Below are 16144 nucleotides of genomic sequence, written 5' to 3'. Positions count from 1 at the left end.
TTAGTGCCTTGTTGCAACAGGATGCATGTTTTCAAATATATTTATTCTGTACAGGCGTCCTTCTTTTCACTCTGTCAGTTTCTTTATAGTTACTGGGTTTATTGATACACCACCCAAAGTGTAATTAATAACTTCACCATGCTCAAAGGTGTATTCCATTTGTTATTTCTTTTTTACCCATCTAGCAATAGGAGCCCTTCTTTGCAAGGTATTGGAAAACTTCCCTTTGTGGTTGATTCTGTGTTTAAAATGCACTGCTCGATGCAGGGACCTTACAGATAATTGTATGTGTGTGGAACAGAGATGAGGTAGTCATTAAAAAATGTTATGTTAAACACTATTATTGCACACAGAATGAGTCCATGCAACTTATGTGATTTGTTAAGCACATTTTTACTCCTGAACTTATTTAGGCTTGCCATAACAAAGGGGTTGCATACTCACTGACTCAAGACATTTCAACTTTTAATTTGTATTAATTTGTAAACATTTTGAAAATGTGTGTGCGTGTGTGTGTGTGTGTGTGTGTATGTGCGTGCATGTGTGTGTGCGTGTCTGGGTATGTATGTGCATGTGTCAGTCTAAGAGGCCAATGAGCATCTTCCTTTGTGAAATCAGAAAGCTACTTCTGAGAGACACAACCTCAGTGTTACAATACAGTTACACTCAAAATACATAATGGTGAATATAAATGTTATTTGTAATCAAAGCGCCTCATTTTGCTTAAAGCCACAGAACACCTCTGTGATCCTTTGAAATCCTCTCTATAACAGCTTCTTTGCATCAGCTATCTAAACGAAGCCATACTTTGCATCAGTCAGTGCACTCATTCAAAAGCCATGGGAAGAAAATAGAATGAACAGTGATAGCTTTTAGACATGGGCGTAGAAGTAGCTGGAACTACATAATTATCTCACCATGACAATGTAAGTTAAAACATATTCATTATGTTCTAGTTCTGGTAAAAATAATAGCTATAGGTAACATATCAGGAAGATTACAATGGATATCTCAAAGCCTGGAAATGTTGATTATATGTGTCTTTTAGACACTATTGCATGTGAAGCCTATTAATCTATTAATGTGTTTACTCTGTTGTTTTCATCAGTCTAGCTAGCGATGGAATTTAATTGTATTTAAATAGGAAAAATAAGAACTCCCAGATTAAGATAATGCTGATGGATGCAGACATTATACGATTGATCGTCACATTTTTAAGAGAACAAACTGCTATGAAAGGGAACATGATGTCGCGTACTGCATTGGTGGTCAGTCAACCTCTAAGTATATGCAGGTGTTTCCTATGCATTTCCTGATATATCTAGTAGACTTGCTTAGTTCAGTTTCAGGGTTGGTTTTGATGTGCTTTATGCTATTTTGGTGTGATGGCTACAAAGAAGAAACCTTTACTTGTCAGTGTTCCAAACGGGAAATTATTTGGCTTTTTACCTAAACCTGCAACCAGTGCACTGGGTTAGTCAGATTTGATGAAATATAAAATAGAACAGATTAACTTGAATGACATTCACTCTCATGGGATGGGTTGCCAAAAATAACTAACTGAATGCCACACCCCTAATAAGCCACGAGTATGACAAAATGTGTAGAATTGCAGGAAATTAGCTTTTAAACAGCAACAGTTTCTCTCAGCCTCATGGCAAAATGTGTAGAATAGCATGAGATTAGCTGTAAAATGGCACATTTTTATCTTTGCCCCATGCATCAACATTTCTACAGGCTTTACGAGGGGAAGAACTGTTTCATGTACAATATTGTGCAGCAATACTTACTCTGTTGTAATCTTGTTTGAATATAAAGAATGTAAAGAAAACAGTAACTATTAATAGTTACTATTTGAATGGATAATGTGGATTTGAATGGATAATTTGAATGGATAATTTGAACTATTTGAATGGATAATTTGAATGGATAATGTGGATAATAAAACATTTATCGCATATTCTCATAGTCCTTATGTAGGTACCATTCAAGTAAAATACATCTCATCTAATGGATCTTGGTGAACACTGACATGTTTAGAGTGTAAAAGAGTGTACTAGTCAAGCTCTAAATCAATGTCAGTGGAGCGTTGGTGACACTGGGACCACTCAGGGAAACCTGTGGTTGGAAGAGATGTGACATCACTTGAGGTTTTATAGCGGCTGCTATAAAGCAAGTCACTGAAGCCCATCACTCACTATGGTTCTGTTTCAAACTCAGATCCTATTAAGAAAAGTCAAGCAAGTCAACAAATGACTCAGAGCTTGAGATATCTGACAGCCGTAGAGCATGACCTGGGAGAAATGTAAGTACATGATCCTTTCAAAAATTGAATCGAAATTGAAATTAGAAATGTTGACACATCAACTCATGAATTAATTAATTTATCTGACCAAATGTTGTGCTATATTCCAAAACATGATATTGTACTTTTTAGCAATTTATCAAATGTTGCCAAACAGAATAATTTAGATTTTTTAATACAGCATGCTAACATTGCATGGAAAGTAATAGCAAGTGACTCAGTGTCAATTAGCCTACCTGACCAGTCCAACTGACCAGTCATCATACTGTATGTGGGCGCTGTAAAAATGTGCACAGTATTGTACAAGTCCATATGATTACTACAAGATAACAGCACTGAGAACTATGGCTTGAGAATGAGCATTTTGCACATTGTCATTGGGGGTCAAAAGTTGGGGTCAGAAGTTGAGGGTCATAATTGATACAACATGCCCTACAGAAAAATGATTTTCTACTTAGTATTTGCTGAGTCAACCTTTCAGGTCGTGTGGCGACATGTTTCAGGTCAGTCTTGATGGATAGTTTTCTCCAAGCTTCCTCACCGTTTTGCACTCTAGTGTCATGGTTAAGATGATTTACCGTGGTTTTCGACTTAGAAAGTTTTTATAAAGCAGCGATACTTTAGGAGATGTAATACTTTGGCCAGTATAAAAGGAAAAAAAGAGTAGGCCTCTGTTTGGACAGAAGGATTTTTACATTCTTTAATCAGAGACAGGGATGGTGTTTAAGTAGCACTTCAAACCAAATCCTAATTTGAGATCCACAATTGTAACTAGAGTAACTGTCTACTTCAGCATATTGACGTGTGGTAAAAGTGCTAAAATCAATGTTGTCAGAATCACTGGAGAAAGCGTTATGTTGAAGCCCCTTTGGAAACAGGAAGGCAATCATTTGGAGGTTGGTCTTCATGTTGCCTATAATCTTGATATGCAAACGGCACAAGTGCCACACCACTGTAAAACACATCACAGCTGCGTTGCTTCCTCTTTTGTACAGCTCAGAATTGTGTGTGTGTGCCTGAGTGTGTTTGGCGTGCGTGCCTGAGTGTGTTTGGCGTGCGTGCCTGAGTGTGTTTGGCGTGCGTGCCTGAGAGTGTTTGGCGTGCGTGCCTGAGTGTGTTTGGCGTGCGTGCCTGAGTGTGTTTGGCGTGCGTGCCTGAGTGTGTTTGGCGTGCGTGCCTGAGTGTGTTTGGCGTGCGTGCCTGAGTGTGTTTGGCGTGCGTGCCTGAGTGTGTTTGGCGTGCGTGCCTGAGTGTGTTTGGCGTGCGTGCCTGAGTGTGTTTGGCGTGCGTGCCTGAGTGTGTTTGGCGTGCGTGCCTGAGTGTGTTTGGCGTGCGTGCCTGAGTGTGTTTGGCGTGCGTGCATGCGCGTGAGTTGTTTGTGTTTATGAGGAATAGGACTGAAATCATGTTTTTTTTTATGTTCTCTTAGATCGCCGTATTTAATATCAATTAAATATAGAAATATAACTGCTCTTTTTCATATTAAATGTGGACACCCCCTCACACACTCGCTCAATCTAATTTCCATTTGTACAGTATCTGGTTGCTCCAGTTACATTGAGAGTTTATATTCACCAATAGGTAGTGGAATATAAGAATGCATTATTTAAAAAAATAATGAAGGTCCTCCAAACGTATCAAATTTAGCATTTTACAGTGCATTCGGAAAGTATTCAGACCCCTTGACTTTTTCCACATTTTGTTGCGTTACAACCTTATTCTAGAATGGATTAAATCGTTTTTTTCCTCATCAATCTACACACAATCCACCAATACTGACAAAGCAAAAACAGTTTTTTAGACGTTTTCACAAATTTATATTTAAAAAAAGCAATTGCCAGGGATTACATCCTCGAGTCTTCTTGGGTATGACGCTACTAGTTTGGCACACCTGTATTTGGGGAGTTTCTTCCATTCTTCTCTGCAGATCCTCTCAAGCTCTGTCAGGTTTGATGGGGAGCGTTGCTGCACAGCTATTTTCAGTTTCTCTCCAGAGATTTTCAATCAGGTTCAAGTCCGGGCTCTGGCTGGGCCACTCAAGGACATTCAAAGACTGGTCCTGAAGCCACTCCTCTGGAGCAGGTTTTCATCAAGGGTCTCTCTGTACTTTGCTCCGGTCATCTTTCCCCCGATCCTGACTAGTCTCCTAGTACCTGCCACTGACAAAAATCCCCACAGCATGATGCTGCCACCACCATGCTTCACCATAGAGATGGAGCTAGTTTTCCTCCAGAGATGGTGCTAGGTTTCCTGGAGCTCTGTCAGAGTGACCATCGGGTTCTTTGTCACCTCCCTGACCAAGGCCCTTCTCCCTGATTGTTCAGTTTGGCCAGGCGGCCAGCTCTAGGTGGTTCCAAACTTCTACTATTTAATAATGATGGAGGCCACTGTGTTCTCGGGGACCTTCAATGATTCAGAGATTTTTTTTGTACCCTTCCCTAGATCTGTGCCTCAACACAATCCTGTCTCTGAGTTCTACGGACAATTCCTTCGACCTCATGGCTTGGTTTTTGCTCTGACGTGCACTGTCAACTGTGGGACCTTATATAGACAGGTGTGTACCTTTCCAAATCATGTCCAATCAATTGAATTTACCACAAGTGGACTCCAATCAAGTTGTAGAAACATTTCAAGGATGATCAATGGAAACAGGATGCACCTGAGCTCAATTTCGAGTCTCATAGCAAAGGGTCTGATATTTCTAATACTTATGTAAATAAGGTGTTCTGTTTTCTTTTTTTTAATACATTTGCAAAAATCTCCAAAAATCTGTTTTGGCATTGTCATTATGGGGTATTGTGTGTAGATTGATGAGTGAAAAACATAATTGTATCAATTTTAGAATCATTTTACGAATGCACTGTATTCCGTTTCACAGCTATATAGCTAATGCTTTACCTTCCGTTGGTTGGTTCTAATGGTTTGACCTCTGAGTAATGCTGCGTGCCGTAGCTTCCTTTCCCACTGACATGCATGCTATACATGTGGTTACTGCTTGTCAGAGCCCACTGCTTTATTGGGGGCTGCATGAGGTCTGTTTGACTACAGTACAGACACACTTAGTGTAATTAAAGTGATAGTTCACTTTTTAAGTTTATGCTTATCATTTAACTTGCCTAAAGTTTTACTGTAAGTTAGTTAGCTGGTTATTTAGTATAGTTTCACTGTTTGGATGAAACAACAACTCCATACTGTAGTTAATGTGGAAAATGATCAACAATTCAGTAATATTAAGTTACTCATTGATCCTACTCCAGGTGAAAAAACACATTCAGAATTATCTACTACAATGGGATGAGTTACAGTCTTTTGCACCACAGTAAGTTAAGTGTAAAAAAAAATGTAACTAGGCAAGTCAGTTAAGAACAAATTCTTATTTACAATGACAGCCTACCGGGGAACAGTGGGTTAACTGCCCGACAGATTTTTCCCTTGCCAGCTCAGGAATTCGATTCAGCAACCTTTTGATTACTGGCCCAACGCTCTAACCACTATGCTACCTGCCGCCCCTTGGTCTGCTAGTAATTGGGCCTTATAGAGTTGAATGATAATGTGAATGTAATTTAAAATTGTTATTTGGTTAAAAAGTTAAATCAGCTGACTGCTCCTGGAGTCAGTGTAATTTACTGTGGTGGGGGGTAAATCAATCATGTTTTGATTTAGATTTGGAGAGGAAAGTGGCAGAACTCGATCCAGCTGACAACACAGGCCAAGTGCTTACAGTATACAGCCAGCTCTGAAACCATAGGGCCTTACTCTCTGCATTATAGATCATCATCAGTCTCTAGACACCTGACAACAGGAAAAGGGTTCCCACGGTTTCACACACCTTGGTCACACACGTGCACAGACAAACAGTGTCTTATTGTATGTGACAGTGATTTTTAAAGGCACAGTTTAAAAAATATATTCAAACCTGGGGAAATGTATAAGTCAAAGGCAAGGTATGATATTCTTTCCGGTGTCAATCAAATTTGTATGAAATAAGTTACATTTTTATGGACCAATTTCCTGCAGATGCCTTAGTTGAGTAATGTCTAACTTCTGAACCTTTTGATTAATTATGTCACTGAGAAAGATCAGGGAGTGTGTCTGATAGTGAGTCAAAGTTATCATAAATGTGCATTAAATATCTACTGGTTCATATCATTAAGAGAAGATTATTAATTAAAAACAAATTCATTAAGTGAGAGTTGACGAAGGGAATAGATGTGAACTGGTAACAGTTAAACTTCCAAAATATCCTTTTCAACAATGATAACAGAGCTGCTCACAATTTATGACTCAAAAGTATTTTTCATTCCCGCTTAGTCCATCGATCAAATTCTGAATACGTTGTCATTAATGACATGCCTATGGGAAAATTCCTCCCTCTATTTACAATGTCTCAACATTAAATTCTCTATAGCCTATTCTAGTCTATCAAATTGACAAGTAAATTGTTTGTAAAAAGATGACAGTTTATATAGCAAGTGAGTATGTGCTGTTCTCATGTTGTTGAAAATATTTGTTTCACAATGGAAGTGCGTTTCAAATTCCAACTTGGCCTACTTAAAGAGGCCACCACACTCATTTCAAGCTAATACATGCAGAATGTCTGAGGTAGCATGCGTTTCGGTCTGTCTTAGTGCCTACAGACATACGGTTTTCTGGGTGTAGCACACTTGAGCTTGAGCTTCAACTTTTGTTTCTATTATGTTCCTTCCTGTTCACTTACCCAATCAGAACCACTATCAGTGGAGCAAATCACATCTATGATACCTCTTATTAAAGAGTTTTTACATAACTTTTGTTTCTAGGGGTGCTCTCGAGCCAAAAGCTGTCTCCTAAATGGACAAAAATACTGTCTTGAAATTACCTCAGGACAGAAAAGGGCACACCTCCCCACCACACCCATGAAGCAATCAATAAGAAATTGAACCTACATTTTTAAAGAGCAATCAATGAATAATATAGAATGTTTTATTTATAGGGGACAATGCACATTAATCAACACCAATATTACAGTAATGCAACATCCATGTAAATGTGCCGGGGTTAGCCAAAAGGTCATTTGCACCCGTAGTCCCAGGGTAGATAACTACAGGTCTGTAGTTGCAGACTCAACCCTTGCTGCCCTGATGACACACGGATATAAGCTAACTGCCAGTTTCTCCTTTCTGTGATTGGCTCTATAGCTCCGTCCTCAGGGCTGCCTGATGAAAAGCCATACCAGGAGGTGCGATTCTGAGACCCAGTCTCAGACGAGGAAACGAGGTTGCTGACGAGGAAACGAGGACTTCATCTCCACAATGCCAAGACAGTGCCCCCTAGAGGGAATCATAACAAGAACTATGAATTTTGTGTATTTATATTTCTACTTATTATGCAAGGCAGCAGCTACTCTTCCTGGGATCCAGCAAAATTAAGGCAGTTATCCAATTTTAAAAACATTACAATACACTCACAGGTCCAGGAGTCCTGCGATCGCTGCTGCTGCTGCTGCCCGTTACCATGCTGCTTGGTCCTTTGGTGGTGGGTTATTCTGTAACGTTCTTCGTCGGGCGAAAGAGAGGAGGACCAAGATGCAGCGTGGTGAGTATTCATTTTAATAGAATACTTGAACAAAACAAAAACAAAAAACCAACAAACAAACGACAACGAAACAGTCCCGTAACGTGAACACAAGTACACATAAAACAGGAACAATAACCCACAACCCACAATACAAAACAGGCTACCTAAATAGGGCTCCCAATCAGAGACAACGACAAACACCTGCCTCTAATTGAGAACCATATCAGGCCAAACACATAGAAATAGACAAACTAGACAAACAACATAGAATGCCCACTCATATCACACCCTGACCAAACAAAACATAGAAACATACAAAACAAACTATGGTCAGGGTGTGACAACTGTTTATTTTCAATAATATTTCCAGTCGCCTTGCCATGATTAAATGCTGTGATAAGTGCTTTCAGCCTCGCGCAAATGCTGCCATTAATCCTATACACTTCCTTATAAACTTGCTCACCGAGTCAGTGTATACGTCAATGTTATTATCGGAGGCTACCCGGAACATATCCCAGTATATGTGTTCGAAGCAATCTTGAAGAGTGGAATCTGATTGGTCAGACCAGCGTTGGATAGACCTAAGCAGGTGTGCTTCCTGTTTTAGTTTCTGCCTATAGGAGGGAAGCAACTAGATGGAGTCATGGTCAGATTTGCCAAAAGGAGGTCGGGGGAGGGCCTTGTATGCATCGCAGAAGTTAGACTAGCAATGGCCGAGTGTGTTACTCGCTCGTGTACAACGAGCTGATAGAATTTGTTCTCAGAAAAGATTTGTTAAAATCCCCAGCTACAATAAATGCAGCTTCAGGGTATACAGTTGAAGTTGGAAGTTTACATGCACTTAGGATGGAGTCATTAAAACTCATTTTTCAATCACTCCACAATGTTCTTGTTAACAAACTATAGTTTTGGCAAGTCAGTTAGGACATCTACTTTGTGCATGACACAAGTAATTTTTCCAACAATTGTTTACAGACAGATTATTTGTCAATTGGAGGTGTACCTGTGGATGTATTTCAAGGCCTACCTTCAAACTCAGTGCCTCTTTGCTTGACATCATCGTAAAATTCAAAGGAAATCAGCCAAGACCTCAGAACAAAAATTTGTAGACCTCCACATGTCTGGTTCATCCTTGGGAGTAATTTCCAAACGCCACAAGTTACCACGTTCATCTGTACAAACAATAGTACGCAAGTGTAAACACCATGGGACCACGCAGCCATCATACTGCTCAGGAAGGAGACGCATTCTGTCTCCTAGAGATGAACGAACTTTGGTACGAAAAGTGCAAATCAATCCCAGAACAACAGCAATGGACCTTGTGAAGATGCTGGAGGAAACAGGTACAAAAGTATCTATATCCACAGTAAAACGAGTCCTGTATCGATGTAACCTGAAAGGCCGCTCAGCAAGGAAGAAGGCACTGCTCCAAAACCACCATAAAAAAGCCAGACTACGGTTTGCAACTGCACATGGGGACAAAGATCGTACTTTTTGGAGAAATGTCCTCTGGTCTGATGAAACAAAAATAGAACTGTTTGGCCATAATGACCATCGTTATGTTTGGAGGAAATAGGGGGAGGCTTGCAAGCCGAAGGACATCATCCCACGGGGGTGGCAGCATCATGTTGTGGGGGTGCTTTGCTGCAGGAGGGACTGGTGCACTTCACAAAATAGATGGCATCATGAGAAATAAAAAATTATGTGGACATACTGAAGCAACATCTCAAGATATTAGTCAGGAAGTTAAAGCTTGGTCGCAAATGGGTCTTCCAAAAGGACAATGAGCCCAAGCATACTTCAAAAGTTGTGGCGAAGTAGCTTAAGGACAACAAAGTCAAGGTATTGGAGTGGCCATCACAAATCCCTGACCTCAACCCGTGGCCATCACAAATCCCTGACCTCAACCCTACAGAAAATGTGTGGGCAGAACTGAAAAAGCGTTGTGCGAGCAAGGAGGCCTACAAACCTGACTCAGTTAAACCAGCTCTGTCAAGAGGAATGGGCCAAAATTCACCCAACGTATTGTGGGAAGCTTGTGGAAGGCTACCTGAAATGTTTGACCAAAGTTAAACAATTTAAAGGCAATGCTACCAAATACTAATTGAGTGTATGTAAACTTCTGACCCACTCGGAATGTGATGAAAGAAATAAAATCTGAAATAAATCATTCTGGCTACTATTATTCTGACATCTCACATTCTTAAAATAAAGTGGTGATCCAAACTGACCTAAGACAGGGACTTTTTACCAGGATTAAATGTCAGGAATTGTGAAATACTGAGTTTAAATGTATTTGGCTAAGGTGTATGTAAACTTCCGACTTCAACTGTATGGTTTACAGTTTGCATAAAGTCCAATGAAGTTCCTTGATGGCCGTCTTGGTATCCACTTGCGGTGGGATATACACGGCTGTGACGATAACTGAGGAGAGTTCTCTTGGGAGATAATATGGTCGGCATTTGACAGTGAGGAATTTTACGTCAGGTGAACAAAAGGACTTGAGTTCTTGTATGTTGTTACAATTACACTATGAGTCGTTAATCATGAAACATACACCATTGCCCTTCTTCTTACCGGAGAGATGTTTATTCCTGTCAGTGCGATGCACTGAAAATCCCGTTGGCTGTATGGACTCTGACAGCATATCCCCAGCTAGCCATGTTTCCATGAAACAGAGTATGTTACAATCCCGGATATCTCTTTGGAAAGCAAAGTCAGTTCAAATGCCCTGGGAGGTACAGACAAAGGATCTGCTTTGGGAATGTCTTATTCCTGGTCGTAGCGCTGGTTGTGCTGGTAAGTTGATGTCTCTCTGATATCCAATAGTTCTTCCCGGTTGTATGTAATAACACTTAAGGTGTTCTGGGCTAACAATGTAATAAATAATACATAAAAAACTAAATACTGCACAGTTTCCTAAGGACTCGAAGCGAAGCTGCCATCTCTATCAGCGCCATCTTGTCCAGGTGCGACCAAACTAGGGCCTGCAGGACCTGCCTTGTTGATAGGGCTGTTAAGAAGGCAGCTTATTATGGACAAACTTCTCCCCATCTTAGCTACTGTTGTATCAATGTTTTGACCATCACGATTTACAATCTAGGATTAATCCAAGCAGGTTAGTCACCTCAACTTGCTCAATTTCCACATTATTCATCACAATATTTAGTTGAGGTTTAGGGTTTAGTGAAGGATTTGTCCCCAATACAATGCTTTTAGTATTTTTTTTATATTTAGGACTAACTTATTCCTTGCCACCCATTTTGAAACTAACTGCAGCTCTTTGTTAAGTGTTGCTGTCATTTCACTAGCTGTAGTAGCTGATGTCTATACTGTTGAGTCATCCGCATACAAAGACACACTGGCTTTACTGAGTGGCATGTCGTTAGTAAAGTTGAAACAAGTAAGGGGCCTAGACAGCTTCCGTGGGGAATTCCTGATTCTACCTGGAATACGTTGGAGAGGCTTCCATTAAAGAACACCCTCTGTGTTCTGTTGGACAGGTAACTCTTTATTCACAATATAGCTGGGTGTGTAAAGCCATAACACATACATTTTTCCAGCAGCAGACTATGATCGATTATGTCAAAAACCGCACTGAAGTCTAACAAAACAGCCCCCACAATCTTTTTTTCATCAGTTACTCTCAGCTAATCATCGGTCATTTGTGTAAGTGCTGTGCTTGTTAAATGTCCCTCCCTATTAGCATGCTGAAAGTCTGTTGTCAATTTGTTTACTGTAAAGTAGCGTTGTATCTAGCCAAACACAGTTTTTTCCGAAAGTTTACTAAGGGTTTGTGACAGGATGATTGGTCGGCTATTTGAGCCAGTAAAGTTTTTTTTACTATTCTTAGGTAGCAGAATGATTTTTGCTTCCCTCCATGCCTGAGGGCATACACTTTCTAGTAGGCTTAAATTGAAGATATGGCAAATAGGAGTGGCAATATCGTCCGCTATCAACCTAAATAATTTTCCATCCAAGTTGTCATGCCCCGGTGGCTTGTCATTGTTGATAGATAGTAATAATTGTTTCACTTCTTCCACACTCACTTTACGGAATTCAAAATGACAGTGCTTGTGAGCCTGTCATTCTATAATAGAGAATTGAACAAGACAGAGCAGGAGACAAAAGAGAACAGAGGCCAAGCCACAGGAATGCAATTGGAAACATTTTAGATAAGTGTCAACCTGTCAACCTGAAGCGACAAACAGAATCTTCAGCGTTTCTTCTTATCTTTACAACATGCCCTAAAAACCGAGAGAGATGGCCTTTCATTCGGCTGGACATGCACAACGTCAACTGAAAGGAGCCTGGAGAAGATCAGATCAGATTCCTACAGCAGGGTAGAAAAGGGGATTTTCTCCTTATATAATGCAGGTGTTTTTCCATGACAGTTACTACCTGGCTGCAAGGCTGGGCACAGGGCCTATGCAAATCACCTCAGCTCAGCCATGCCAACAAGCCCTCTTACCAACCTCTCAACCTATTAATTACCTGACAACTCACAACGCACACAGAGTATGGCATTCTCAACACTACACTCCAACCAACAGACCCTGATGAGATAGAAAGATCGAGGGCCTGTTAAAAAAAGGAGGGATACCCAACTAAATGGACTGTTACTTGAGTCTCAGAGGGACTTGATAGTCTAAAAAGAGAGGTTCTCAGAGGTTCCGGGAAGGGTTCAGCAGATCAGTAGAAGAAGTTAGACTGAGTTCAATTTATTTTACTAAATGTGTGGTATTTGTCTTTAAAAAAAGAGAAATGCAAAATGAAGTAATAGATGAATACACCATATAATATATGAAACACCTCTTGCAACAACAATATACAATGAAATTCTCCAGCCTGGCAAGTGAATTTGCATGCCTGGATTCAATTTAATAGTCTCCTGTTCCAGAACCTTTCTGCCATTCCACTGTTCGCTCCAAATTCCCACATACTTCACACACACACACACACACACACACACACACACACACACACACACACACACACACACACACACACACACACACACACACACACACACACACACACACACACACACACACACACACACACACACACACACACACACACACACACACACACACACACACACACACACACACACACACAAATGGATATCATTTAGTTATTATTCAACTGTGAAGTAATGCAAGTTAATACATTGTTCTACACACAGGGAACATGCCTAAATAAGCAGGTGGATTTGTAGCTACTGTTGAAATTATGTTGGCATTTAGAAGGATTAAAATCACTCACCACCTGGGGTTTACCGTTGATAATGCACATAAAGCAATTGAATGTAAACTCCTGAGCTTTAAAGCTCAAATACCATTGTAACTCAGCTTAAATAATAAAGAGTGAAGTGGTGTGAATTTAGATTCCCTTCCTTCAGGTTGATTTCTCAGTACATATTTTTCACAGGTTGGGATCACAAACAACAACTTGCCTTCATATGCACATCTTGGTAAGTGAATTGGAGTATATATCCCCATCATTTATTTGGATAAGTTTAAATCTTTACGTTACTATTGGCTACTAGTGCTAACCCAGTATGGTATATCCATAGGGACTTCCAGGTTTGAAGTGGCTAGTAGCCTATCCAATGACTCCTCCACAGTCAATGATGGTGGCCTCTGTGCAGGTTGGATAGCCCAGCCTGCAGCTACTGCTCTCCAGCCCATGAACCATTGGTCCTACCCAGAGTACCTCCAACAACATGACCCCACCACCCTGCCCCTCACCACTGACATGTACATGGTGGGCCCATCCTCCATACTCACCTACACACACACACCTCTTTTTACCAACTTTGGGGTGAGTGAAAGAGCAACAAATCTTGATGCCAACTGAATTTAAAGCATAAACTCTGTAAACATTCCATCATATCCACAGAGCATAGTAATATACACCTTCATCTGAACAAAATAGTTGTAACACAGCTGGGTTTTGACTACAAACACATCCACTGTTGTCGGTGCAGACCCTAGCACCTACGTCCACAGCCCTACCGCAGGTGGACCTCCAGGACTCAGTGCTGACTTATATTCCGTGGACCCAGCCACTAACCACCATCCCTACATCGGGCGTGCAGTTTGCCTCTCACCCTGCCACTCTGGCTGGGTCTCAGCTGCTTCCCATGTCCATGACAGTGACCCCCACCATGCCCCAGCAGGACCCACAGCCCCTGGAGCAGAGCCCTGCTGGGGCTGAAGAGCCCAACCCTCTGGAGAAACCTCTGGAGTACCAGGATCAGGATGACAAATACACATATGTGAACAGTTCCTCAATCTTCATCCCCAGCGTCTAAGATATATCAGTGTTGCAGCCAGTCATAAGCATTATTGAAATGTTTACAGAATATTTAGGAATGTTTTATCTAAGGGTTATAAATGAATGTATTATGTCGGTAACCCTTCTATTGCTCAGAATTCAGGTTAATATACATGGTGTTTGTAGTTATTCTTTTCTTTATGTTGTAATGTACATTGAAGTACTGTGAATAGCTTTTTTTATGACGTAAAAGGTGTTGTAGTTTGACTAGTTCTATTATTTAGTACACAAGAGTTTTGCTGAAAAAGAACTGCTGTCATGTATTATAGATGCTGTAACTGAAAGACAGGCCTTGAATGATTTGTCCCGAATCATGCTAGGAGTTTAAATGTATTTTTTATTTAAATTACTTGTAAGATGTTTATTTGTTAAAGAAATACCTCCTTTCTGACAACCATAATCGAACACAGTTGTTTTAAAAGTAGTTACACTGAGACGTCATTCAATTGTTAAATGAACCCATCTTGATATTTATCCAGGGTCTGCTTTGAAGAGTATTTGACATAAAACATGAAAACCTCATCTTGCTTCCTGTAGCCTTGCACTCTCTTGTCATTATCTTTTCAACTCAGAAGTCGGAGGTTATGGCTGTCAGTTAACTATGGTCCAGGAGTGGGAAAGGCCATGGTTCTCTGTTTATCTGGCTGTCCCATCTGTGGCTCCCCTGTAGGGTTTTAACCACCGCCCTCAGGCCCCGGGGGAAACCGTCAGAGAAGGGGCTCTGAAGCACACCTGCCACACCCACCTGAAGAAAACCAACTACTACAGGTCTGAGGTCCAGCAAGACTGTGCTCTTGTGTTCTTTCAGTTTATTGGTTTGCGTTTGAAGAAATGTTACGTTGCAGTATGTTACATTACAGTATTTAGAGATCCTGAAGACCGTGTGAGGCTTCAACATGTATTATGTCAAACATATTATGTCACTAATTGTCAAACCTCTACTCTTTCTGTATGTTTTTAATGAAAGTTAACTTATAAGTTCATTTTAATGCCATTATTCAATGTAAGACTTTAATAGGATACTAATACGTCTCAGAGTGGACAGAACTGACAGTTCTAAGGCCTCATACGATATGCGCTGAACACAACTATTACAGAACATTAGGATTTTCATTTGAGGATAAAACAGAAGATGCTATCTTTATCTTATCAGAATTAAGTATGAAATGAAACACAGCTAACAGTGTGGCATAATAAAAGTGTTTTAAACTCCAAATAAATCATCAAGGGAACCACAATCAGTCTTATCTCTCTCAAAAAAAAATGTTTTGTTGCACATCTTGAAAATCTATCACCAATGACAACGTCCTTCATCAGGCCCTCAACCTTTTATTCCTGTTATAACATGTATTAACGCCCTTAGGATGAAGGTCCTGACCTACCTTGTAGCCTCTTTCTGTTTGTGTTTGCATTGCTTGATAGTACTTAAGAAGAAAGACGACAGCTATGTTGAGATTATACAGTGCATTTGGAAAGTATTCAGACCTCTTGACATTTTCCACATTTAGTTACATTACAGTCTTATTCTAAAATGGATTAAATTGTTTTTTCCCTCATCAATCTACACACAATAACACTGATTTATATGAACATTTTGCAAAAAATAATTCACGTTTACATAAGTGTTCAGAACCTTTACTCAATACTTTGTTGAAGCACCTTTGGCAACAATTACAGCCTCGAATCTTCTTGGATATGATGCTACAAGCTTGGCACACCTGTATTTGTGGAGTTTCTCTCATTCTTCTCTGCAGATCCTCTCAAGCTCTGTCAGGTTGGATGGGTAGCGTCGCTGCACAGCTATTTTCAGGTCTCTCTAGAGATGTTAGATTGGGAGCAAGTTTCCGTCAAGGATTTCTCTGTACTTTGCTCCATTCATCTTTCCCTCAATCATGACTACTCTCCCAGTCCCTGCCGCTGTTTCTCATGGTCTGAGTTCTT

General features: G+C 40.4%; 1 protein-coding gene across 5 annotated transcripts; it reads left to right on the top strand.

Moving 5' to 3' along the window:
• Positions 1-854: 854 nt before the first annotated feature.
• LOC139547911 (POU domain class 2-associating factor 1-like) lies at positions 855-14725 on the top strand. Of its 5 annotated transcripts, none has more exons than XM_071357088.1 (7): positions 855-926; positions 2221-2305; positions 4748-4859; positions 7483-7879; positions 13295-13337; positions 13440-13687; positions 13854-14725. In XM_071357088.1, exons 4-7 carry the CDS (start codon positions 7799-7801, stop codon positions 14178-14180), a joined length of 699 nt encoding a protein of 232 aa, XP_071213189.1. In that variant the 5' UTR covers positions 855-926; positions 2221-2305; positions 4748-4859; positions 7483-7798; the 3' UTR covers positions 14181-14725. The 5 variants fall into 5 exon arrangements, with proteins under 5 accessions (XP_071213189.1, XP_071213190.1, XP_071213192.1 ...); XM_071357090.1 differs by lacking the exon at positions 855-926 and having other exon boundaries at positions 2181-2305; positions 7483-7649; positions 7755-7879; XM_071357089.1 differs by lacking the exon at positions 4748-4859.
• The last annotated feature ends 1419 nt before the right edge of the window (positions 14726-16144 follow it).

Source organism: Salvelinus alpinus, chromosome 21, assembly GCF_045679555.1.
Source record: "Salvelinus alpinus chromosome 21, SLU_Salpinus.1, whole genome shotgun sequence".
NCBI classification, from domain to species: domain Eukaryota; kingdom Metazoa; phylum Chordata; class Actinopteri; order Salmoniformes; family Salmonidae; genus Salvelinus; species Salvelinus alpinus.
Note: the sequence above shows the minus strand (reverse complement) of the source record. Positions and strands in the feature narration are given on the sequence as shown.

Excerpts from the sequence above, each read along its gene's own strand:
- LOC139547911 (XM_071357089.1), top strand. The coding sequence starts at position 7,799 with ATGCTGCTTGGTCCTTTGGTGGTGGGTTATTCTGTAACGTTCTTCGTC. Across the intron at positions 7,880-13,294 it reads GAGGACCAAGATGCAGCGTG|GTTGGGATCACAAACAACAA; the intron begins GTGAGTATTCAT and ends TATTTTTCACAG. Across the intron at positions 13,688-13,853 it reads CTCTTTTTACCAACTTTGGG|ACCCTAGCACCTACGTCCAC; the intron begins GTGAGTGAAAGA and ends TTGTCGGTGCAG.